Here is a 27,386-nt window from a genome sequence, read left to right as displayed (position 1 = left end):
ATGCTGTAATATAAACTTTAATTGCAATGTTCTTGTCTTTTGGTTAATTTCATTATATGTTTTCTTATCTGTTAGGCTCAGACTGTTTAGTCAGAATCAACTATCCTCAGATTCCCTCCTGATGAAGCGGTTGTCCGCGAAACTAGTCGAGGAATATGATATCTGAGATCTCGTGTTGTACTGTATACCAATGATCCCATTGTTGACATACTTGTACTTATATTAAGTTTTTATTGCATCAACCTTGATTTGTCCTTTGCATCAATAAATAATTATCAATTTTATTATTATTATTATTATTATTGTTTTATGCCTTAATGTGTTACCAACATTTACTGTACCGCAATAGTCCAAACATGCCCCCACTTTTTTGGTCGCCTGACTGGGGATCAGGCTTCCAATCTTTTTATTTATTAATTTCTGGATGATGGTACAAGTTTACTTTTGTCATTATGATTTCTACTTATGGAGGCCTCTCGCTTAGCTGTTGAAACTTATCTTGAAAAAACATTTTTCCTTCCCCTTTCTGTTTTGGCTGCAGTATCCTACTTGAAGTGGTCCCTGCACTCACACATGAGGAGGACCTATTGCCAAGATTTCCACTCTGTATTGCTGTAGTGTCAGTCCCAAGGAGGGGTGAATATTGTCCATGAGACACAGTGCCATTATTTATTATAAATGTTATTACGAGATGGCCTTTTATATTTCTGTTGAGTTGATAATGTATATTTTTTATATTGGTTATAATTCCTGCAAAACGCTATTAAACGCTTTTTTTTAAACTAAATACCTACAATAAACTGTATTCTCATTGATTATAAGGTTTTTAAATATAAGCATACCTGGTTTGAGTATATCATATATTTAAAAAAACTTTTGGATGTTTTTATTATTTATTTGTACTAATAAACTTTGTAGGGGAATTACCCCATTTTTTATAATAGTGTCAAGTTTATGTCTCATGAGCACCTCTAAAGTCTATTTGTAAAATAATACATTTTTCCCCACCAAAGGTGTTTTCACCTTGTAAGTGATTTGCTCAGATGTGCCCCATGGAGGAGGAATTCGACAAAAAATGGGGTTCTTCAGCTGTTGACCTACTACAGTTATACCTTGATGATCCAGGTTAGGTCCCAGTCTTTAACGTGACTCTAAACCAGTGTTTCTCAATTCCAGTCCTCAAGGCGCCCCAACAGGTCATGTTTTCAGGAACAGCTGTGGTAATTACTAAGGCAGTGAAACTGATCAAGTCACCTGTGCAAATGTATTTATTTTTTTATTTTATTTATTTAAGGTACTTATATAGTGCTGTCAATTTACGCAGCGCTTTTTAATGGATAGCCTGAAAACATGACCTGTTGGGGTGCCTTGAGGACTGGAGTTGAGAAACACTGCTCTAAACAACATCCTTATACTTCAAAAGTAATCCATGCACATCCACTACTTAATGGCTCTATCAACAATTTTCCATTAGATAATTTCCTACTGTGTTTCTCTGCTTTTTTGGCCTTGGGAGTCCCCACTGTCAGATTACAGTGTCCTGGTGGGGGTGGGGATTCCTACTTCCAGCTTGCTTGTATGAATCACATCAGTTCGGTTTTACAATTTCTCATCCCTAGACTCCTTATGTTACAGCTTCAAGCAATATGCTTGTCAGGGTGGATATGCTCACTTCTGCTGTTTGGAAAAGCTTCGACCTTGCTGCACTTGATTCTACCCTGTCTTGCCATGCTGCTTTGGATACAAAGAGACCTGCTTAAACCAAAAAAAGACATTCTCCATTCATAAAAGGCTCTTAAAAGGCACTATTTATACTTGCAGTCCCAGCTCTGCAACCAGCTTTGTACTGCTGCGATTCTCTGTCAAACTGCAGTGATCTGGACTAGGGCAATGAACAACCAACAATATCCTGTACACCAGGACCGTACTTTATCTAAACTGTTTTTTTGTGTGGATGCCCTAGGCCTAGAACAAGTAATGACACATTTCCAGAATGGTTCTAATTTCCATTCACATGCACAGAATTTTGTGGCTCAAAGCCTGGTCGGTTAAAGCTGCCAATAAAAAACGCCTCACACGTATGCCCTTTGAAGGAGGATGTCTTTTTGGTGAGGCACTTCACAAATTCATGAAAGATGTGACAGGAGGACAGGTTCTTTTCTTTTGTCCCAGTGAAAAGTTCCAAAATCTTCCTCAGGAGTCTCTATCTCCTAAAAATACGGAGCACCTTCGCAATAACTAGGCTTCTGCTACTAAGCCTAAGTTCAGCCCTTCCTTTCGGCACAAGGCTTGGCCCACAAAACCCACCAAGTCCTTCCCAAAGAGTTGGGGATGTCTGTTACAGTTTGCTGTATGTCACAGACTTCCCAGAGCAGTGGGTTCAATCAAAGGGGTGCAAAATAGAGTTTAAAATTGTACCCCCTCACTGCTTTCTTCTCTCAAGTGAGCACAAGTCTGTCCAAGGACAGTCAGATTTTCATTATTCCTAAAACTATCTCTTCTTCCAGGGAGTAGTTGTATCAATACCTCTGGAAGACAGCAGGTTCAAAGGATTCTGTTCAAACATGTTCAATGTACCAAAACCCAATAGGGTTATTCATCCTATTCTGGACCTAAAATTCCTTTGAACAAATACCTTTAAATTCCAAAAGGCCAGGTATTGTTTCTCTGCTTCTCACCAAAACATCCTGCCTCAAAGTCCACCATCACTAAATGGACAACTCATTGGCAGAGCTTACATTCTAAAGCAGGGGTCTCCAAAGTACAGTCTGCGGGCCACATCCAGCCCTCTAGGACATTTTTACTGGCCCACAGCTAGAGTCCTCAGACTGACTGCAGGGACGGTCTCTCTGCTAAAGCTTTGTTGGGTAGCAGAACCTGCAATGCATACTTACCTCCACACCAGCGGTATGCAGTGCAAGTCCTGCAACCACTCCCGGTGCCTTAATGGGGTTGATTTACTAAAGGCAAATAGACTGTGCAGTTGCACACAGATGGTAAAAAAAATCTGACAGGGGCTATAACCCTCCCTTGCTCTATCCACAATGGAAAAAAAAATGTTTTGCTTCTAGTTCTACTTTAACCACTCCCCGCACTATAGCCAAAAGACGGCTACAGCGCAGGGCTTAATTGCCGCATCCTCCCGTTTACCTGTTCCCCACGCGCCACCGCGGGCTTGCATTGGAGAAAATCTGTGTTAGCTGTGTCCCTTAATTCCTTGGACAGATCCTCAAGTTTCCTGATGGGGTCATTTTGTAGGCGTTTCCATTGTCCTGGTGCTCCAGGGCCTTCAAAAGTGTAATAGGTAGTCAACAAGTTAGATGTGTAATTTATGCTCCTAGAACACCTGATGGTGCTCCCTGCATGTTGGGCCTCTCTATGTGGCTAGGCTGTGAAAAAGTCCCACACATGTGGTATCGTCATACTCAGGAGGAGTAGCAGAATGTATTTTGGGGTGTCATTTGTGGGATACACATGCCATGTGAGAGAAATAACCTATTACAATGACAATTTTGTGGGAAAAAAAAAAATAAAAAAAAAAATCTTCATTTTGCAAAGAATTATGGGAAAAAATGACAACATCAAAAAACTCACCATGCATCTTACTAAATACCTTGGAATGTCTTCTTTCAAAAAATGGGTAATTTGGGGGGTATTTGTACTTTTCTGGCTTGTTCGCGTCGCAAGAAATGAGAATCAATTTTTTTATGATTTGCACCACAGCTTGTAGACTCTCTAACTTTCACACAGACCAAATAATATCCACTAATTTGGGTTATTTTTACCAAAGATATGTAGCAGTATAAATTGTGACCAACATTTATAAAGAAAAATTAATAGTTTGCAAAATTTTATCACAGAAATAAAGAAAAATGCATTTTTTTTTCAAAATTTTCGGTCTTTTTTCATTTATAGGGCAAAAAATAAAAAACCCAGGAGGTGATCAAATACCACCAAAAGAAAGCTCTATTTGTATGAAAAGAAAAGGACAAAAAAATTAATTTGGGTACAGTGTTACATGACTGAGGAATTGTCATTCAAAGTGTGAGAGCACTGAAAGATGAAAATTGATCTGGGCAGGAGGGGGGTTTAAGTGCCCAGTAGGCAAGTGGTTAAGATTGACATTTTACTATTTTGCTGTTTAGGTTCTTGATTTCTATATAATTATTTGTTCTGCTTTGACTATTGGACCTACCTTGCCCTTATATGAATAGAACTCCAGGACCTACTTTCAAAAACTTAAAAAACTCAAAAATATTTAACCACTTCCGGACCGGCTCACGGCGATATACGTCGGCACTTTGAAGAGGGATATCGTTATGGCAGCAGCTAGCTACCATAACCCCGGTATCCTCTTCTTCAGTGAACTGTCCGATTTCAGATAAAAGTGGTCTCTGCAGTAGGTTCGCCACAAGATCACTTTTGTCGGTGGTGGGAGAGGGGCCCCCCTCCCGCCGCTCTCCGGTGCCCTCCGCTGCACCGGAGCTGTCGGTGGCGGCGGGGGCGATCGGCTTGGTATGGAGACGAGTGAGGGGAAGATGGCCCCCACCCGTCTCCATACAATTGCAGGGCGGAAGCCACATCAAAACGTCACTTCCACCCATAGCTCTTAGAGCAACATTTTTTTTTAATGTTTACATTCCTTGTAATAGGAATAAAAGTGACACAATTTTTTTTAAAAGAACAGTGTAAAAATAAAAAAGGTAAGATAAATAAGAAAAAAAATAAAAATTTTAAACCAGCCCCGTCCCGCCGAACTCGCGTGCAGAAGCGAACGCATACGTGAGCAGTGCCCGCATATAAAAATGCTGTTCCACACATGTGAGGTATCGCCACGATCGGTAGAGCGAAATCAATAATTCTAGCCCTCCTCTGTAACTCAAAACATGCAACCTGTAGAATTGTTTTTTTCAATGTCGCCTTTGGAGATTTTTAGGGGTAAAAATTTGTTGCCATTCCACGAGCGTGACATGTTGGGTATCAATTTATTCGGCGTAACATTATCTTTCACAATATAAAAAAAAATTGGGCTAACTTTACTGTTGTCTTATTTTTTAATTAAAAAAAAGTGTATTTTTTCCCCCAAAAAAAGTGCGCTTTTAAGACCGCTGCACAAATATGGTGTGACAGAAAGAATTGCAACGACCGCCATTTTATTCTCTAGGGAGTTCGAAAAAATATATAATGTTTGGCAGTTCTGAGTAATTTTCTAGCAAAAAAAAATGTTTTTAACTTGTAAACACCAAATCTCAGAAAGAGGCTCGGTCCTTAAGTGGTTAAACAGAAAATATTTTTTACAGTATATCAGTAGCCCTAGAAGCACAGTAACTTTAGCACATTTTTGTACTTTGTGACAAGAATTTTGTAGGTACATGCATTTGACCCCAACTGTTATCTTAACACCCCCAATTGAAATTTTGTGGTTATTGGAGACCTCTTTTAGCCTCAAAATGTTGGTTCTTGGGTTGAACTTTCTGGGCTAGCCAGTCCCGGACAAACGATCAGTCATTTGAATACTATGCCACTTGTAGGTAATTTTCCTTACATTGAAATGATTGAGTTTAAACTATTTGGAGACCCTTTGTCAATCTCTTGTTAGCCTCATACGCATTTAAGCTTTTCTTTCTAAAGGCCTCAGAAAGCTCTAATAGCAAAAACACCAGACCTTAGATATCTGTGGTTTAAGTAAGTCAGGTTCCACATGCATACTCTGTAAGGGGGTTCTAATCATTGGCACTGAATCTGGAATCTAAAATCAAAATTAATGGATTATAAATGGTGGCAAATGTAGGCATTTACTTACTTTTTCTATTTGGCCATTTGCATTTTTGTTCATTTAGATCATGAAAATGAAAAACACAATGCCAATTTTATATGCCATTTGTTCAGATGTATCACCTTTATCTGCAGGCACTATTTGAATTAAAATCTAATGTATGCCAGTTAAAATATGTTGAAAAAGTAAACTATTTTCATGGTATGTACTTTTTTCAAATGACTGTACCTGTATGTATGCCTCCTCTTTTGAGTCTGTTTTCTCTGCTTTTTCAAACCAATGCTTCACAGTCAGCTCTTCTCAAAAGGCCATCTGTGTCTGGATATGCCACACTCTGTTGGCTCCTAATAAATTGCTTTATTTTCTTATTTTGCAACTAAATAGAGTTCATTTTACCTGTTCTTGTTTTTCTACAAATATATAAAGTATATAAAAGCAACTAACTAGAACCTTGGTTTGTAAAAATGGAGGCAATCAGAAGCACGCCATGTGTGAGATTTGAAGTCAGCATTTCTAAGTTTGGCTACAATGACATTAGGAGGAAACACATACACAATATTGGTATAATGTTCAGCGCTAAACCATCTGATGAAAAAGAATAAAGTTAAAGGGGTTGTAAAGGTAAAAATTTTTTCACCTTAATGCATTCTATGCATTAAGGTGAAAAAACTTTTGACAGTACCGCCGCCCCCAGCCCCCCCGTTTTACTTACCTGACGCCTCGAATCTTCGCTGCTCGTCCTCGTCATCTTCATTGCAGCTCAGCCTGGTCGCTGATTGGCTGCAGTGGATGGATTGAAAGCAGCGCAGCCATTGGCTCACGCTGCTGTCAATCACATCCGATGACGCGGCGCGCCGGGGGGCGGGGCCGAGTGATACAGCGAGCGGCTATAGCCGCCGGCTGTATCACGGGAGCGCGCCCGCAAGCACTCACCACCGTGCGAGGGAGCTCGCATGAAGGTGGTAAATGCTTGCGGGGAGGAGCTGAAACAGCCGCCGAGGGACCCCAGAAGACCAGGTTCGGGGCCACTCTGTGCAGAACGAGCTGCACAGTGAAGGTAAGTATAACATGTTTGTTATTTTAAAAAAAATAAATAAATAACTTTACAACCCCTTTAAAATTTAAATGAAAAAGGCATGCTGAAACATGAAGGTGCAACCATGTGAGTGGATTGAAAGTTCTGGGGGATGAACCCCTAATAATAAGTAATGGCTACCCATATCTACTCTGCGTTTATCTACTAAAGCCTAGTACACAAGGCCTGAATGTCGGGCGCAATGAGCCGGTCCAATAGAAACTGGCAGACATTCGGCTCATGTGTATTGCTGAAGGTTTATGATCGAAAAAGGTCTTCAAATTGGCTCCCGATCAGCGCTCTCAGCCAATGGGGGGGGGCTTCCCCATGTCGGAACGCAATAGAACAGCAGGGGAGGTTGCTGTACCAACATCGGATTGTTAGCAGTGGCTCCGACCTGAGCTGTCAGGTTTTGTTCCTGCTGGGTTGAACGACAAAAAATGATTAGTGTGTACCAAGCTTTAGGATAGGGTAAATGGAAGTAAAATAAAACTAAACATCACATTCTGTTTGTACAGTCTTCTTTAGATTTAACAGCTATTTAGTATAAGGACACAAGTACACAACCAATAAATCTCTGACCTAGTTGTACAGGCCCTATGATTGCACAATCACATTAAAACATACTACAGGCCTTAAAATCGGCTTAGATCTTGCAATAAATGGTTCATTCAAATTTTATGAATGTATTAGGTCTTATGTGAACACTTTTATATTTATGTGTATATATAAAGTCAATAGTTTCAATTGACCCCTTTTAAATACCTGGCATACATTTACTAATATATTTATTTTGCCATCATCCATTGAAGGACACAGCACTGCAAAAAATGACCTGTGGGTTTATACCGCCATCTGCAGGAGGAATAGACGGGTTGTTAGAAAAGTCTTGATCCAGCAGAGCTTTCTAACAATTCGTCATTCAAAGAGCTAGTGATAGTTGGCTGTCAGGACAATAAGAGGCCTCCTATTGACTTTGCAATTGCTTTGAGTGCTTTGTTTACGTATAATGGCTTTGAACTCTCATGGTGCTCCACACACTAACCAGAACCACTAGCTCTATGATGAGGCCTAAACTGTACTGCCTGTTCTGGGTTAACAAATTCCATGGAATACTTTATCCTCTTGGTGCCGGCGTCTCCTGGCCCTTTTAAGAGGTTTATGATGCCGGGAGGCAGGGCGCAGCTTAAGATCACGTGATTAGCTGTCACGGTGGTCACGTGGTCCGAAAACGCTTTTGGTCAGTCAACGGTAAGGAGTGCTAGGAGTGCTAGGAGTGCATGCGCTCTCAGCACAAGTGCATAGGCAGCAATTAATGCAAATATGTGGCCCCTCAGCACTAAGGACCAGAGAGGCCGCATATTTGCGTATGGCTGGCGCCAAGGGGTTAAAGAATATGTCAACTCATAATTTCATATTCCTAATATATGCCTGTTGTATTATTATTATTATACAGGATTTATATAGTGCCAACAGTTTACGCAGTGCTGTTGTACCGTGTACTTTTATGAAAAATGATCCTGTTCTCTTTGTACTGCTTCCTTTGTGTAAAAATATGTGTAAAATTCCTGCCCGTCACTCTATTTTCCAATTAAAAGCTGACCACGCCAAGCATGGGAACACATCATGGTTAGTTCTCTAGCTATACTGGGAACGCAGCCTGCACTTCTCCAATGATCAGACTTGTGCTGACAATTCACTGGGAAGATCAGTGTGCTGCTGCTTCTCCTCCAGGTCTCTATGATCCTTATGCAGCTGAGAACAGAGGGTATGTGATCACTTATAAAATAAAAGGTGGGGTGGGGGTTATTTATAATATTTATAGGTGTATACACAAATGTTTTGCCTTTCATTTCTATTTTAAAATGAATTGGTTGTTTTACAAGGCTAGGGTTCACATTTAAAGTGTTAGTAAACCCAGGACCCTGCAGTCACTATATCTGGTCTCCCGCAGTACACAGAACATGGAAATGCAATTATTTTAGTAAATCTAAACTGCTAAATAACTTTTCTAATCAGCCATATATAGCAGTTTTATGACTTCTATGAGTGTCTGGTTAAAGCTTGTTTGAGTTTTCATTCTGCTCTGACTGTCCTATGAGGCTGCAAGACCCCTGACCCTCTGAGCAGTGCTGATTGGTCCTGTGCTAATCACATGTACCCTCCCAAGAAAAAACTCTAGCAATACACACCAAACTGAGCATGTGCAGGGTGCCCCCAAGACTCTGTTCTATCAGCAGATGGATTGGGGACAGTGGAAGGGGAGGATCACAGAAGACAGGATCAAACAGCCTTTTTACACAATGCGCAGGTTCCACAGCGAGTATAACAAGCACGCTTTACTGTATATACAGACTGATTTTACTGTTGTGCGTTTAGTAACACTTTAATGTCACCTGGTTTCCTGTAGCCTATATAAGAAAAAGCAACAGCTTTTCAGGTCCTCAACACATGTAAGTATTCAACCATCAGGTGAATTGAATTCTTTCTCCCTGGAAGTCTCTCCGCTGGCTTGTATGTCACTACAGGATATATGAGCCGACAGGAGGAACCACAGTGACAGGGTCACTTTAAAGGCCCTTTGAAAGGAGAATTTAGTAAAAGGCTTTACATCTAAAAATAGAATCTGCACAGAAGTAATTTCTCCTTTATGGAAAAAGCTATTTGCATATATTCTATAACCTTATCTGAATTACCTGTCCTTTTGTAGCCCAATGCAGTCAGAACTTCCTATAAATTTGCTTTTGTTTTCCAAGAGTTTGGTGATTCAGACTGTCTGTTGTCTCAAAAATGCTATTAGTATAATCAAAAAAAAAAATGTAGATTTATATTTGAATGAATGGAAAAGGTTTGTACATTTCATACCACCAGCAAGGTTTATTTAAAAAAATAAAAACTGTACAGAGGACTATTATGATTGTCTTGGTGTTATCAAGTGAATTTTGGCGTTAAATTCCACCTTTCCAGCCTGTCAGCTTTCAATATGATTTTAGGTTCACAGTCTTGTAATTCACTGGATTCATTGACCTAAAAAGAATTATACAATTAACCAAATAGTTAAACATGTATAACAATACTGAGATAAAACTGATATATCAGAATAAATACACATACACACATACATACATACATACATACATATATATATATATATACATACACACACACACACACACACACACACACAAACACACACACAAACTGTTCACTGGATTCATTGGGATTTAATGGAAGCGATTTTTTTACTTTATGAATGACAACATGTGAATATATTTAGACTGTGAAGAGACTCTGATAGGCAGAACGGAGTCCAGCTGCCATTCCCTTACCAATATGAGAGTCTCAATGGCAAGTATAAGCACTAACGTTATAAGGGCCAGTTCACTCCACATGCAGTCCAGCTTGTTTTTTTTTCTGAATCAAAAGCATGGAAGTAGGTTATATGTTTTCCAATGGTATAGTTCACATCAGCGCTGTCAGTTCAAGGGCTTTCCAGTTCCAGAAAAAAAGTAGAACATGCTGCATTTTTCCTGCACTGGACTGTACTGGAAAACTCATCAAAAATGCACCAGACCCCAGTACAGTAAAAAAAAATAACAGGAAAAAAGAAAAAAAAAAAAAACACCTGGAATGCATCCGGAAACGCAAAATGCATCGGAACGCGTTAAAGATATACATGCCAAATGACAGGTGTCCAGACATTATCCAGGAGCCAGCAAAGTTAGGCCCCAAAAAAAAAGAAAAACTAAATTAGAGAGGGGCCCAAAACATGCTTTACTTGTGTCATTCTTACCCTTCGGCTTCAGTTCTTTCTGGGTTACTGACCTAGAATAATTGTGCAGATAGTTTACAGATCAAGACTGCCCACTTTGCTAGCGTGTTTTTCCAGATCAATTCAGGAAGTATTGAAACCAGAGACAACCAGGCAACTTATATTTTCAGAAGGCAGTCTGCAGTAGCAACTTGCATATTATACTGTTCTCACCAAAAGTTCCTATTAAAGTGGTTCTAAAGGCTGAAAGTTTTTTACCTTATTGCATTCTATAAATTAAGGTAGAAAAATTTCAGTGTGCTGCCCTCCCAGCCCCCTCCAGCGATGTGCAGGAGAGGAGCTCTCTGTCTCCCCATTGCAGAGAGAGTAGAGCTGCACGATTAATCGTCAAGAATCATTATCGCGATTTTGACTAAAGTGTTTCCCAATTTTTTCTATGCAAAGAATTCTCTCTGCTCTTCTGAAGCCACAGTGTCAAAAGAAAGGAAGGAAAAAACTGGGCAGTCTGCCAAGAATCAAAACATTCTTTATCAGTTGAACTAAGTATAAACATTGTAACAATTTGTCAATGGGAAAGACTTCGTGTGGAAATGAAAAAAAGTTTAACCACCTAAACACTAAACCTTTTTCTGACATTTGTTGGTTTCAAGTTAAAATCATGATTTTTGCTAGAAAATTACTTAGAACCCCCAAACATATATATATATATATATATATATATATATATATATATATATATATATATATATATATATATATATATATATATATATTTTTAGTAGACACCCCAGAGAATAAAATACACATTTTAGCAGACAATAGACAGACAGGTGTTGGAATTTACATCAGCATCTCCTAACAGTATCTGTCCCAGCATTATGAATCAGCCACTATTCCAATATGGCAAATCCAGGGTCCCCAGACATACAGCTCACAAAGAGCACCGTTCCCCCAAATGCAAGGGCCCCCGATCGATCGGCAAGAGGCTAGCATACAGTCCCCTCCAAAAGTCTCTTTCCTGGCTAGGTCTGTCACAATATATATATATATATATATATATATATATATATATATATATATATATATATATATATATATAGACACCCTAGAGAATAAAATGGTGGTTGTTGCAATATTTTATGTCACACTATATTTGCGCATCGGTCTTTCAAATGCTATGGGGGGGAGGGACGCAGAGAAGAGGAAGAGCATAGCGCACCAGTGGGGGACCCTAAAAGAGGCTCAGGGCAGCTCCATGCAATACCATAAAGGGTTTTGTTTTTTTTTTTTTTTGCTGTCTATATATTGCGTAGATTTGTACCCATTCTCTATCCTGAGTGGCACCAATCACTTGGAAGGAAGCCATCCAAAACCAACAAAAGCTGGACGTTTTTTACGGTCAATATTTTTATTAAACAAAATGAGACTCCTAGCATACAGAAGATTCATATAGATCAATAGGATCAATGGATAGCAATAGACATGTCCAAAAGTACATCAAATAAATGTTCATTATTATCCAAAATGGCTACGAAGCTGGAACAAATATCCAGCAGTAAGCACATATATAGATACAAGACTTGCCATCAGAAAAATCCAATAATATGACAATGGTATCAAATGGTGGTATTATATTCTGGAGAGAGGATCAGTACCTGGCTGTTCTGTCTGTTCTGTCTGGCAGGGGTACCTGGTTCACGAGGCTAGAAAAGCCAAAATTACAATTCCCTCAGCAGGTAGTGTGTAACACAAAGCAAATTTGTGTATAAAGCTGGAGTACAACTTTTAGGCTGGGTTCACACTAGCTGCAGCCGTGGCTCACAGCAAGGAGTTTGGTGCGAGTCTGTTCACCGTTTCAGGTGCGAATCAGGTCCAAATTTTCGGCTGAATTTGCACCTGAAAACGGACCAGAAGACGCACAGGACCCTTCTGCAATTCAAAGCGCAGCCACCCCGGAGCTGTGTGAACCGGTTCCATTGAGAGCTGGTCCCGCTGGAAACTCGCATCCAATTCACATTAGTGTGAACCTAGCCTCAACCAACAACATGGCATGTTCTAAGCAGTGTTAATTTTGGCAGCAAATTTCGATTTAGTTTTAGTTTTAGGACTGAAATGGCATTTTAGTCTTCTGCAATTGTTTTAGATTTAGTCAACTAAATCTCCAGTACATTTTAGTCGGTTAAAACTAATTTTAGTCGTCTAAAGTCTAATGGGTGTAATTAAATTATAATGCATTAGTGAACATTTCTCTACAATTTCCAAACTCATTATATACTGCTGGAGTGAAAAATCTAATATGTTATTTAAGGTATTGAGGTATAACATGCGCTACAGACCAGTGTTAATTTTTAAGTCAAATTTCAATTTAGTTTTAGTCTTAGTCTTTTGACTAAAATTGCATTTTAGTTTTAGTCCCATTTTAGTCTTTTGACTAAAATGCCATTTTAGTTTTAGTCGTATTTTAGTCATCTCAATTGTTTTAGTTTTAGTCGTATTTTAGTATACTAAAATAGTATTCATTTAGTCAACTAAAATGTTTTAGTCGACGAAATTAACACTGGTTCTAAGTGTAACTGAACATCCCCCTGAAGTACTAAGGAATGAATAGGATTGCAGGGCACGAGATGGTTTTTGACAAGTGGCCAGGCGATTAAGTTAGCGATCAGTCTTAAACTGGTTAGTTTAAATCTGGGATGGGAAGCTTGGGGCAAAGAGTGATAGAAGTGTAACTGCACCAAAGTTTTAAATTAAGACTTTCCAATAAGCTGCCAAGTAATGTAGTTCAGCAGGAGAGATGTAGAATTACCACATTCATTGCTGTATTATAAGGATACTTGTTTTTTTCTCAATTGTCTTTTTCTCAATTAAATTGCAAGAATCAGAATACATTAAAACAGCAATGTAACATTACATTCTTGTAGTACTTACCTGACAACATGTGATGTTATTATACTTTTAACAGGGTAAGATTTGGGTCCTGCTGGAGGCTGGAATGACTTTCCCCCTTTAACAATGGTTGCACTTTTAGTAAGTCTTTTCCCATAAGCATCATTGGAATGAGTTGGGTAAGGATCAAATGTTCCTGCTTTCATGCCACCTGGCTGCCAATGACATAAAAAAAATAACATTTTTTGTGTTATGAAACTGACAATCTCTAGTCTGGATGCAGCTTGTAATGAAGTCAACTTATCTGCATGATTTGGTTTGTGAGTTCCTGTGTCCCCCCAGGGGATAGGACATGGGGCTGCCCTCAGTAAGAAGCGTATAACATTTTTGTATCCTGCTGAGAGTTTCTTCAGTGATGGTTGGAGGAGATGATGGCTGCAGGTCTCACTAAGAGGGTAGAAGACGCATAGAACTGTGGAAACAGTTAGTTCCGTATGGGCTGTTGCTTTGTTTTCTCCACTGCTGGGACTTGAAGTTATGCATTGTTTGTGTGGCTTTCTGGACACTGGGACTTTATTCTCTGCCCTTCCTGCAACTGCTGTCTGTGTGGTCTAGATGCTGCAGCCAGGACACACAGCCCTCTGTGGACCCGTGATGTGGCTATGAAGGACCTCTGCCCGCCAGACCTGTGACAGAGCCATGCCAGGTTTTGTAATGATCCCACAATTATTGTCAGGATCAACTCAGCTGTCTGATTAAAATCTGGCTCTGCCTCTCAGTGCGTGGCTAAGAACCAGAACCAGCTGCGCCCGCTCTCTCCTGCCCAGCACTCCAATGAGCTCTGGAGGAACAGAGTGGAACTGCTTTATGCTCTGAGCAGACTGAGATCTGAGCGATCACTAGTCATGTGATCGCTCAGTTCTCATTCTTAGAGCCGTCATGAGACACCTGCAGCTCATAAAGGGTGAGTATGTACGTTTATATTTTTAAAAACCCCAGACTTCTTCTTGAGTTACACCATGATTGTCAAAGATTAGTTTTGTCCCTCTTTGTGGTTGGAGTTTAAAGTGATTCTAAAGGCTCAAGATTTTTTACCTTATTAAAAAGGTCAACCTGGGTGCAGCTCCCCCAGCCCCACTTATACTTACGTAAGTTCCATCTCAATCCAGCGATGTGTATGAGAGCAGCAGCTCTCCTCGGTCTCTCTCTCTCCTCAATGGTTCACACAGCAGCAAGAGCCATTGGCTCCTGCTGCTGTCAATCACAGCCTGTGGGGTACCCAAAAGAAGAGGATCGGGGCTGCTCTGTGCAAAACCATTGCACAGAGCAGGTAAGTATCACATGTTTGTTATTTTTGTTATTTAACCTCTTCCCACCAGATGTATACATATATGTATACATATATGCTGCCTCTTGGCGGCTGGGCTTTAACGCCATGAGGCTGCATATATGCGGCTTAAATGCAAACATTTCTGTGCTGAGAGCGTGCGCCCTGTGCGCTCCCAGCACAGTTGCTGGTGATGATTGGAAAGCTCCCGATGCATACTTACAATCTGGAATTTCCGATCATGTGACAGCCAATCACATTAGCTTTGTTAACGACCTGGATACAGAGGCTTTTCCAGCAATCCTCAAACTGCTTGCAGTTTTTGTACATAGCGGGGAATGCCATATAAGCAAGTGCTGAAGGCTGCTGTAAAAACATAAGTGTGCCTTTAGAAATGTTACAATAACTGAAGCGGAGGGGGCGGGGCTAAAGACAAAGCAGGGTTTTCACCTCCATTTCTCCGTGCCATCAATTGTATTCATGTTACACTTGTATCACCATGCCCCTGGGTGGCAGAGTAGTCAAGCAGAAGGCATTTCCACACCCTCTGTGTATGTGATTTAGAATTTCCCTAGGAATGCGGCAATATATCGGCTGCTGAAAATTATCGAAAATAGGGTTATTGGCGATAATAAAAAAAAAAAAAGTGCCGATAATGGCATGCTGCGTCCCATTGACTTCAAAATGCAAAAATTGCCCCCTAGTGACTTCATTGCAAAATCGAGTCCCACTGACGTCAATGCAAAAACGCCTTCTTCACAGCTGATGGCTTTTAACCGTTTAAAGACCTCCTAACATGTTTACGTTACGGGTTTGAAGCAATTTAGCGGGTTTATGGCTGCAGCTGTCAGCCTTAACCTTGGTAATTTTTTTTTTTCAGCCTGCGATTCTATTTCTGAAAAAAGCGATCTGGGCGGCTGCTTAGCCACACGCTTGCTTTAAGAAGCAGCAGGAGGGGACGTTCATGTGCCCCGCCCCGCCCCCCGCTTACCGGTGTTTCTCAGGCTTACCTTCTCACCTGTCGAGCCCAGGAAACAATCCGGTGGTTCGCGCGGCCTGCAACAGAGGTTAGAATGGATGGGACTGCCTGCACAGGAATGCACAGGACACCTGTGCACTCCCATGCAGCCTCTGTGTCCCAATTGACATCAATGGGACTACCTGCACAGGGATGCAATGAACACCTGTGCATCCCTGTGCAGCTAAACACGGCCTCGCTGTAGTATGCTCCACTTGAACAAGGGCGTAATTAGACTTGTGGTTGGGGCTCCAAACGCCCCCCCCTAAGTTGCAGTGGACATGGGGTGTTTACAAGCTGCTGATGCTGACATGCCGTGATGCTTTGTGGTGTGGCAAAGTTGACCTGACGATGCCAACCATCGAACACCACACATATAAGTCAAAGGGTGAAGTACCGCAAATGTCCCGCAACCATGTGCAATGCACGCAGTTGTGGCGCATTTGTCGGCAAAAATGGGGTGGTTAGGAGGTTGCATCGCTTCCTCACCACCTGTCAGTAACCTCTGGAGTGCGACCCGAGCATGTCTAAATCTGCCCTATGTTTATTTTGATGATTTTTTTTTTACAATTACATTTTTGTACAGGTACAATTTTATTTTTAATATTAAAAAAATATATATTATTATTATTATTTTTTTTTTTGGGGGGGGGGGGGCTTTGGAGAGACATCAGGGGTTTAAACAGACCTCTAATGTCTCTTTTTTGACAGTCCCTTTTTCTGCATCCTCATCTGCACTGTAGATTGATGAATAGAATAGGAGTCTTATAGAGACTCCTATTCAGACACAGTTTACTATGCTTCAGTGATGGACGAATACAGAAGCGATCGGTATGACAGCTGACTGTATGCAGTCAGGAAAGGAAGGGGACTCGTAAACACATGTTTAACCCCCCCCCCCCCCATTTTCCATCCGGACAGTGATCTCACTGCCAGCAATCAGTGAGGTGAGGGCACTGAAGGGGGGGGGGGTTTGGTAGAGCAGCGGGGGATCTACTTGGACAGGTAGATCCCTCTGTGGCTTACCTGCAGCACCCAAAGCCGGCCGGAGGGCAGAGGAGGAAAGCTGGCAGCTGCAGGGTAACTGTAAGGATCAGGGTTTTGAGAGGATTAAAAGCGGTCACTGAGCTTTTAGCAGAAGGGGGAATGTCAGGTCCATACAGCATACGGACCTGGCAGCAAAAGGGTTAAGGTACACAAAATGGAGATAGCAATGGTATTTTTCTACTTTTATCAATACATACAATCATTTAGTATACAGAGTGATCACAGTCTAAAAGAGATCTACTATTGTTCAAAGCAAAAACAATTGTTTAGATAGAATGACTTACTGCCCTGAAATCATCACTCATCATGTTGCATTTGATTAATTTACTCTTGATCACTTTAATAAGGAATATTTTGTGCTTGGCCAACCTAAGCATGCCTATGTATGTGTAAAAAGTTTGAAACAAAAGATAAACATTGCATGATGGCATCTTTGTTTTACCTACCTCTTTAGCAGGTGAACTTGGTTTAAACGGTTTCACAACTTGCTTTTTCTCTGCCTTTTTCTTTAGTGGTGGTAGAGGTTTATCAGACCGATAAGGGTTTACTTCAAAATAATCCTTTGGGTAAAGGTTTAACCGGAAAGCACCTCCTTTTAGCTTTGATTTGTGGTTCTCGAACTCTTTCTGAAATGAAAATCACAGAGAATCATTTTGTGTTCATCACAGCTGAAAGGCCTAACACCGGGTATCGGATTCATTGACACCTATTCTTTTTTAATTTTTTATTTTTGGATGTAGGAAGGGACATTTAGAACTTCCTATTAGGTATTTCAAATGCAGTGGATATAAAAAAGGTTTGTACATCATTATCCAAGTGTTTCTATTGCTTTTGTTAGAAGGATATTGTCTCATTTCCTATCCTGTTGACAAGGGAACAGGAAGCGAGAGGGGTCCCCCCAAAAGGGTCAGAAACAGCAATAAAAGATGGCGGTCCAACTCTTCCCCACTCCATCCAGGAGATAAAACACAGTTTTGGGTACAGTTGTGCTTTAAAGTGCACCTTGCCCAGACTAAGAACATTAAAGTATTTACCAATTTTTAACAAGAGGCAAAAGAGCTTTATCACCACTGATCTTTCCAGCTTCATGTAGTGTTAAGTAATTCATCACAAGAGAGACTCTAAACTTGGGTTTTGGTCAGTTTTTAAAGCGGAGTTCCACCCACATTTTTTATTTATTTTGGCACCCGTTCTGCTGCTATGAATTAAATACTCAAAAGCATGTTAGTAATAAATTCGCTGTTCAAGTACATCTTTTATTTACTTACCTTTGTTTTCTTCTTCCTGAGTGCTTCCATCTTGATTGTGGGCATGTGAAGCCCACTAGGACTCTGTTCCGGTATAAGGTGCTGCTGGATACCCAGCATGCACCTCCCGATCTCGCTCATTCTACACAGGGCGTAGAGCAGGAATAGTATCTAATAGTACAGCGACGGAGGAAGTGCCCGCCCCGTTGTGGCAATGCAATCCTGGGAACGATGACACACATCTCCCAGGAGCAGAGGCGCCGCAGGAAATGACGTACATCACCGTGGCTCCAAAGGAGGCAAAATACAGGAGACATCCTAGCAACAAGCCACAAACCATAAGCAAAAATAAAATTAAAAATTGTCAAATGTTGTTCAACTTGCAGGAATGTACTGATTGAAATAAAGATGAAATTATGAGTAGAACTCCGCTTTAACTATTGTGAGTTTTTTAGGGGGCTGGTAGATTGCCAAGGTTCTGCATACAAAGAAAGGGGAAAGAAACAGTGATTTCAGTGCCTCTGTTATTAATTTTGAAGATTACTTTCTCCTCAATGTCAGAAGCTACAGGGATGACTTAGGGCTTGTTTTAAAGTGCTTTTAATGTAATTGTTCAGAATATGTAAATATTTTTATGTGTGTAGCCTGTGCACAGGTTTATCCTAAAGTATAACTAAAGGCAAAACGTTGTTTTTAGTTTTGGATAGCGTGCAGGGTGATGAGAAAATGATTATACTAAGAATAAAGTGATATCTGAAAGAGGCCACTAAAAATGAGAAGCTAAACCAGCTATGTACCCTGAGGTCATCAACCCGATATAATGTAAATGTAAAGCAAAATTGTGAATATGAGGGCGTTTAAACGATGATCCCTGGTACCTACAAATCATATATATCAGCACACTAATAATGTATATAAAAAGGTAATATCTTTATTACAACATGATAAAATATAGCATATCATCACAAAAGGGCCACATACTGGCCCCGCACCTATGAGAAACACCCGTGATAGGAGTAAAAAGTTAGATGTTGGAAAACGTCTACGCGTTACATGGTCCAAGCCGCTTCTTCAGGCCTGCAATCTCTCAAACTTCTGACTAGATACCTCACATTATCATCACATCCAGACTGGAGCTGTTGGTAAGCAAATTCTACTGTCAGTGCTAGAGCTGAAAATGCCAAAGTACTGAATTTTAGATCTACTGTTTTGGTTGAACGGATTTGTAACATTTGCTAACCATTCTTATGACACATCTGCTAGTCAGCAAGAACACTTGGTTAGTTCCTGGTTTAGCATAAATCCCCCTACTCCCATCTCACTGGATAAAGGCGATGATGCTGATTCGCTGGCCAGTGAGGAGGAGATGACATTTGAAGCAGAACTGCTGAACCGGGAAAATTAATTACTTAATCAGAAGCTACATATCTGGCCATGTAGTACAAAAAATGTGTGTAGATACAGGAAGCTAAGGAGTTTTAAATTTCTTGGAAAACAGAAAACAAGGAAGCTCCCTGAAGCCACAGCATTCCGCTGTAGAGTGCTGCTCCAAGCAGTGTTGCCAACCGCCAGTATTTTTACTGGCAGCCAGTAAAAAATGGGCACTTTTCTCCTGCCAGTAAATGCCAGTGACAGCAAAAGGTTGCCAGTAAAAAATATGGTTGTGACTTACTATAAGAAATATGTTTTTTGCCTTAATTTCTATCTTAAAGGGGTTGTAAACCGTGAGCGTTTTTCACTGTAATGCATTCTTTGCATTAAGGTGAAAAACCTTCTTTACTGCAGCAGCTCCCCCGAGCCCCCCTTATACTTACCTGAGCCCCATAATTCCCACAACGGGAACGAGCACACCAGCTCTGGCCTGTGTCTCGTGTTCTGATTGGATAGATTGATAGCAGCGCAGCCATTGACTCCCGCTGCTGTCAATCAAATCCAATATCGTGGGCGCCGGGGGCGGGGCCGAGTCCTGCTGTCTGTGTCAACAGACGCAGCAATAGGACACGGGAGCACACCCGCACGGGTGTCCCGTAGGAGAGCGCTTCTCTGACTGGACACTCGAGAAGAGGAGGAGCCAGGAGCATCATGGAGGAACCCCAGAAGAGGAGGATCGGGGCCACTCTGTGCATAACCAACTGCACAGCAGAGGTAAGTATGACATGTTTGTTAAACTGAACCTTTACAACCCCTTTAAATCACATTGCTAATTTCGTATTGTACTTGTTTGTAGCCTAAATACAGAAATTTGCACTTAAAACTGTAATTTTGGAAATGTCAGTAAAAACGTGGCTGTGCCAGTAAATTTTGGGTGTTGTGTCAGTAAATTTCAATCTGGTAGGTTGGCAACACTGGCTCCAAGGGCCAGTATTGCCTGGTGCAAGTTATGGCTTGATGAAATATCTTTTATTTTACAAAGATGCAATATTCCAAATAGATAATACTGGAGAAGGGTACCTGGTTAGGGCGAAACAGGTTAGGAGTAAACTAACCTTCATCAGTTCTCTTGATCTGTCATAGTCATCAGAAGCATATGGGTACTGTTTACCTATAGTGAGGCTTGGATATCTGTGGAAAGGGAATCAGTAATTTCAATGCACAGTACAGCAGCCTGCAGTAAAAATGCAGAGCCTGATTTACAAGATCAAATATGTAGTAGTTGTGCTTTTAATTGCCAAATAAGATTCCTTGCTTGATCCTAGAGATTAAATGTAAGTGCTATAAGCAATTGCTTCAAATTTGCTCTGGTTATTACTGATCCTGTTTTTGTTAATTGGCATCACTGTAGGTAATATCTTACCCATATCCTGTACCCTTCTTGGGAGGGTTGGAATAGATATTTTTCCCAGGCGCAGTATATGCCTTCCTTGGTTTTAATGCTGCACTAAAAGAAGGAACTGGACCACCCAAAGTTCCATAAAAGTTGCCCAGGCCAGATCTACAAAAAAAATATAGAGAACAGATTATATGGTTATCACATTAATTACACAATGAAAATTATAATAATACAGACACAGCAAACCAATGCTCTGTTGGCTACAGAAAAAAATCATAAAGTTGTGATCCACATATATTTGTTTTATCTTTTTCATTTAGATCACATTTCTTTCATATGTCTACTAATATTCATAGGTCTGTTTCCACTGTTCTTTCATCCTCTTTCCCTTAACCCCTTCATGACCAATCATGGAGGAGAAGCAAAACTGGGGTGGGACTTCACAGTAGTGATCACTGTGATTGGCTAATCACAATGATCACATGATTGGGAGTCAGTTCTCCCAGCTCCCGACCGTTAGGACAGGACCTGGAGCTGTCGGTAATAGCTCAGTTTCAGTGCTGGGAGCGTGCTTTCAACGCAAACACAGGAGCACATATATGTGTCACCTAGAAAGATAGCCCACTTCCTGGACACCACATATACACTATATTGTCAAAAGTATTTGGACGCCTGCCTTTACACGCACATTAACTTTAATGGGATCCCTGGCTGGCTGGCCTGGCTCTCAGTCTCTGCTCTAATTCATCCCACAGGTGTTCTATCAGGTTGAGGTCAGGACTCTGTGCAGGCCAGTCAAGTTCCTCCACCCCAAACTCGTTCATCCATGTTTTTATGGACCTTGCTTTGTGCACTGGTGCACAGTCATGTTGAAACAGGAAGGGGCCATCAAACTGTTCCCACAAAGTTAGGAGCATTAAACTGTCCAAAATGTCTTGTTATGCTAACACCTTAAGTGTTCCCTTCACTGGAACTAAGGGGCCAAGCCCAACCCCTGAAAAACAACCCCACACCATACTCCCCCCCCCCCCCCACCAAATGATTTGGACCATTGCACAAACCAAGGTCCATAAAAACATGGATGAGCGAGTTTGTGGTGGAGGAATTTGACTAGCCTGCACAGAGTCCTGATCTCAACCCGATAGAACACCTTTGGGATGAATTAGAGCAGAGACTGCGAGCCAGGCCTTCTCATCCACATCAGTGCCTGAGCTCACAAATGCGCTTCTGGAATAATGGTCAAACATTCCCATAGACACACTCCTAAACCTTGTGGACAGCCCTCCCAGAAGATGTAAAGCTGTTATAGCTGCAAAAGGGTGGACCAACTCAATATTGAACCCTACAGACTAAGACTGGGATGCCATTAAAGTTCATGTGCGTGTAAAGGCAGGTGTCCCAATACTTTTGGTAATATTGTGTATCTGTTACATGGTTGTAAGCAGTTTACTGATGTAGCATATATTTTTAGTTTTTTTTCCAGGCATTTACCAAAACATATTAAAGCTATAGTTATATAATGGGCTGAAAGTGCACACTCTCAGGTTTAATTTGAGGGTATGTACATCCAAATTGGAGGAAGGGTTTAGGAATTACAGCTCTTAGCCATCCCCCCTTTTTCAAGGGACCAAAAGTAATTGGACAATTGAATTAAAAGCCATTTCATGGCCAGGTGTGGGTTACTCCTTTATTTCTTCATCAATTAAGCAGGTAAAAGGTCTGGAGTTGATTCTAAGTGTGGTATTTGCATTTGGAATCTATTGCTGTGAACCTACATCATGCGTTCAAAGAAGCTTTCCATGCAAGTGAAACAGGCCATTGTAAGGCTTCAAAAATGAAACAAATTCATCGGAGAGATAGCAACAACATTAAGAGTGACCAAATCAACAGTTTGGTACATTCAGAGAAAAGAAGAACGCACTGGTAAACTCAGCAACAAAAAAAAGCCTGGATGTCCACGGAAGACAACAGTGAGGAATGATTGCAGAATCCTCTCTATGGTTAAGAAAAACCCATTCACAACATCCAGACAAGTGAAGGACACTCTCCAGGAGGTGGGCATATCATTGTCAAAGTCTACAATCAAGAGAAGACTTCACAAGGGCAAATACAGAGGGTTCACCACAAGGTGCAAACCATTCACAAGCCTGAAGACAAGAAAAGCCATATTAGACTTTGCCAAAAAACATCTAAAAAAGCCAGACCAGTTCTGGAAAAGCATTCTTTGGACGGATGAAACTAAGGTTAATCTGTACTAGAATGACGGGAAGAAAAAAGTGTGGAGGAGGCTTGCAACAGCTCATGATCCAAAGCATACAACATCATCTGTAAACATGGTAGAGGCAGTGTGATGGCATTGGCATGCTTGGCTTCCAGTGGCACAGGGTCATTAAGGTTTATTGATGATGTGACAGAAGACAGAAGCTGCCGGATGAATTCTGCAGTGTTTAGACATATACTGTCAGTCCAGATTCAGCCAAATGCAGCAAAGTTGATTGGAAGGCACTTCACCGTACAGATGGACAACTCAGGAGCTTTTGAAGGAAAAGAAGTGGAATATTCTGCAATGGCCGAGTCAATCACCTGATCTCAACCCAATTGAGAATGCATTTCACTTGCTGAAGGCAAAACTAAAGGCAGAAAGCCCCACAAAGAACAACTGAAGACAGCTGCAGTTAGAACCTGGAAAAGCATCAGAAAGGAGACTCAGTCTTTGGTAATATCAATGGGAGATGAGTACAGCGCTGCACCACTGATCATGTGAAAAAAAGTTTACACGGTAAGCAGCTAACACTCCTTTTAGACAAAATAAAAATAAAAATGAGAACAATATAAAGTGTAGCGCTCTCGGTACAAAAGTGTTGGAAGAACCAAACAAAATGGACTAGGCCTAAACCATTACTGGGAGGCCCACAGAAAACATCAAATTCAAAATTGCATATAAGTGACTAGATACAATACAAATTAAACGAAGTGTCACATATTGTCAAAATAAATTAATATGGTGGAGAAAAAAAAAAAAAAACACAATGTGGAGAAATGTGAAGGTATAATTAAATAAATTGTGTTATATAACAAAAAATGTCCAAATAAAGTCCAAAATTTATGGAGATTAGGATCTGGATGAGATTCAAACACCCACCACCCAAAACAGTCTCTGAAAATTGAATGGTGAAAACAATGATGAGGGACTTTTGCCAAGTGAGTGGATGAAACACCAGATAAATGAAACTTCTGAATAAGTGTCGGGACCACCACCAAAGCATCGGAGGAGGCTTACCGGAACTAGATGACTTGAAAAGACATACGTCTTCCAAGTCCCAAAAGGCTTGTTTAGCCACCAAGGCTGGCAGGATGGATCCTCAGATGTCCTCAACTTCCAATAGGGGAGGGAAGAGGGAAGAAAGAAAGGGGAGGTGGAGATCCCGTCGTACCTCAACCGTCCAGACTCATCAACGGGCCAACCGAATAGAATTACATGCCATGGGAAAAATAAAGCTCACATGGCATGATATCGTTTAAAACATAAATTTATTAAAAATATAAACAGGAACACTCACATTTGCGAAGATCAGAATAAGCTCAAAACAAAATGGTAAACGCGGTAATCGTAGGGAGTCCACCCGACATGTTTCGGCTAACGAGCCTTCATCTGGGGTGTGGAGCCCCCCTACCTTACCGCTATTTAAACTAGAAATGACCCCCACTGGGAGTGTCACAGCACAGGAAGTGCCCCGCTGGTATCACTTCCGGTTTAAAGAAAGAAATGGAATGTATGTAAATTATAATGTTCTGGTCAGTGGTATAAAGCAACAAATACCCGTTTAATGGTATTCCAATTTGAAATTAATGAACCAGTAAATATATCAAAAAGAACTTCAATACTAGTGATATGGCCAGCCGACCCGGAAGTGCTCGGAATGTAACCAAGCCTCGGGGTCAGCATGGCCAGATAGGCAGATCCGAGCGCCATCGCGCTCTGCCCGCTAGGCGTGTCAGATACCATGGCCTTGCGCAATCGCGGAAGTCACAAAGGTGCCCGCTTGCGCACCAAGCCTCGCTCTCGGTCTGCGTGACTGCAGGCCGGAGCGTCGTCACGCCCCACCTGTCTAATTCAACGTCAGGGAGTTAGGTCGAGCCCGTCACGGTCGAATGCTGCACATGCGCACTCGCACCTCGGGGTTCGGCTGCGTCATCACGCTCGTCTGTACACCTAATTCAACTTCCTACAATAGGGGGAGGATCCCACAGGTCAGGGAAGGCCGGGACCACATCCTGGCGATCGCTTGATCCGGGTCAGGTGTCAGCAGAGGTGGAAAAAAGTTAATAAAATAAGATAGAAGGAATTATAATAAAATGGAGTAAAAATGAAATGCGACTTATGTTAAAAATGTCTGCACATTAGGAATAAATAAAAATTGGATTAGTGTTGGTAATTGTATGGAGGCAGTAACCACAACCATACAGTGTTAGGAAAGTGACACTACCAATGGGGGCATCCCGAACAGTCAAATGTGATATAACATAAACACAAAGTGCTGCCAATATTAGGAATAACATTAAATCGGGATACATCTACCATAATATACAAATAAATGTAAGGTCATGGTATGATTACTTAAAGGGGTATAGACCCCTATAATCAATATATATATATGGTATGAAAATAAAATCAAATGAAAAATTATAAAAATAAAAATAAAAAATTTAAAAAATTTTTTTTTTTTTATAAAATTAATAGTAAAGAGAGATCACAGATGGTTAAGCCTGGTTGATAAATGAATTAATGTCCCACTCCACGTTAATACCTTGTGGGAAGTGGCAACCTAGTTCGTAGATCCAGTAAGTCTCACGACGGGAGACACCCCTGAGGGTTGATCCACCCCGCCAGGGGGCCACATACCGGTCGATAATGAGAAACTGGGTACCTTCAGGGTTCCGATCATGGTATTCCCTATAATGGCGAGGTACAGTATGTTTAGTACTACCCGCTTTGATGAGGTTGATATGCTCTGAGACTCTGGTCGTAAATGACCTAATAGTACGTCCTACATATTGTTTGCCACATGGGCAAGTCAGAAGGTAAACTACCCCGATAGTCGCACAGGTGCAAAACTGCTTGATTTTGTAGGAGCGGCCAGTCACCGTAGAAGAAAAAGTGTAGCTAGTTCTCCTACCATTGTTGTTATATTGGCAAACCAAACATTTCCTACAGGGATGGAAACCAATCCAATTGTGAAAAAAGGAAGGTTTATTAGGGGGATTAACCACATTAGGAGCAAGTCTATTACGAAGGGACGGGGCACCCCTAAAGACCACCTTGGGGGTTTCGGGCAACATAGGGCCGAAAACCGATAAGATTTTGGGCCCTATGTTGCCCGAAACCCCCAAGGTGGTCTTTAGGGGTGCCCCGTCCCTTCGTAATAGACTTGCTCCTAATGTGGTTAATCCCCCTAATAAACCTTCCTTTTTTCACAATTGGATTGGTTTCCATCCCTGTAGGAAATGTTTGGTTTGCCAATATAACACCAATGGTAGGAGAACTAGCTACACTTTTTCTTCTACGGTGACTGGCCGCTCCTACAAAATCAAGCAGTTTTGCACCTGTGCGACTATCGGGGTAGTTTACCTTCTGACTTGCCCATGTGGCAAACAATATGTAGGACGTACTATTAGGTCATTTACGACCAGAGTCTCAGAGCATATCAACCTCATCAAAGCGGGTAGTACTAAACATACTGTACCTCGCCATTATAGGGAATACCATGATCGGAACCCTGAAGGTACCCAGTTTCTCATTATCGACCGGTATGTGGCCCCCTGGCGGGGTGGATCAACCCTCAGGGGTGTCTCCCGTCGTGAGACTTACTGGATCTACGAACTAGGTTGCCACTTCCCACAAGGTATTAACGTGGAGTGGGACATTAATTCATTTATCAACCAGGCTTAACCATCTGTGATCTCTCTTTACTATTAATTTTATAAAAAAAAAAATTTTTAAATTTTTTATTTTTATTTTTATAATTTTTCATTTGATTTTATTTTCATACCATATATATATATTGATTATAGGGGTCTATACCCCTTTAAGTAATCATACCATGACCTTACATTTATTTGTATATTATGGTAGATGTATCCCGATTTAATGTTATTCCTAATATTGGCAGCACTTTGTGTTTATGTTATATCACATTTGACTGTTCGGGATGCCCCCATTGGTAGTGTCACTTTCCTAACACTGTATGGTTGTGGTTACTGCCTCCATACAATTACCAACACTAATCCAATTTTTATTTATTCCTAATGTGCAGACATTTTTAACATAAGTCGCATTTCATTTTTACTCCATTTTATTATAATTCCTTCTATCTTATTTTATTAACTTTTTTCCACCTCTGCTGACACCTGACCCGGATCAAGCGATCGCCAGGATGTGGTCCCGGCCTTCCCTGACCTGTGGGATCC

General features: G+C 41.0%; 1 protein-coding gene across 2 annotated transcripts in view; it reads right to left on the bottom strand.

Moving 5' to 3' along the window:
- Positions 1-9,733: 9,733 nt before the first annotated feature.
- CFAP96 (cilia and flagella associated protein 96) overlaps positions 9,734-27,386 on the bottom strand; it is a 37,967-nt gene continuing 20,314 nt past the window's right edge. Inside the window, exons 4-8 of one of the 2 annotated variants that reach the window (XM_073612180.1) lie at positions 20,943-21,080; positions 20,635-20,710; positions 17,348-17,527; positions 13,552-13,724; positions 9,734-9,878 (exon numbers count right to left, since the gene is read on the bottom strand). In XM_073612180.1, the coding sequence (XP_073468281.1) occupies positions 9,830-9,878; positions 13,552-13,724; positions 17,348-17,527; positions 20,635-20,710; positions 20,943-21,080 (616 nt within the window). In that variant the 3' untranslated portion in view covers positions 9,734-9,829. Of the gene's footprint in view, positions 9,879-12,242; positions 12,327-13,551; positions 13,725-17,347; positions 17,528-20,634; positions 20,711-20,942; positions 21,081-27,386 lie in introns of those variants that run through there. The other variant, XM_073612176.1, reaches the window with a different exon arrangement.

This window comes from Aquarana catesbeiana, linkage group LG01, assembly GCF_042186555.1.
Source record: "Aquarana catesbeiana isolate 2022-GZ linkage group LG01, ASM4218655v1, whole genome shotgun sequence".
NCBI lineage: Eukaryota > Metazoa > Chordata > Amphibia > Anura > Ranidae > Aquarana > Aquarana catesbeiana.
This window is presented reverse-complemented; position numbering and strand designations above follow the sequence as displayed.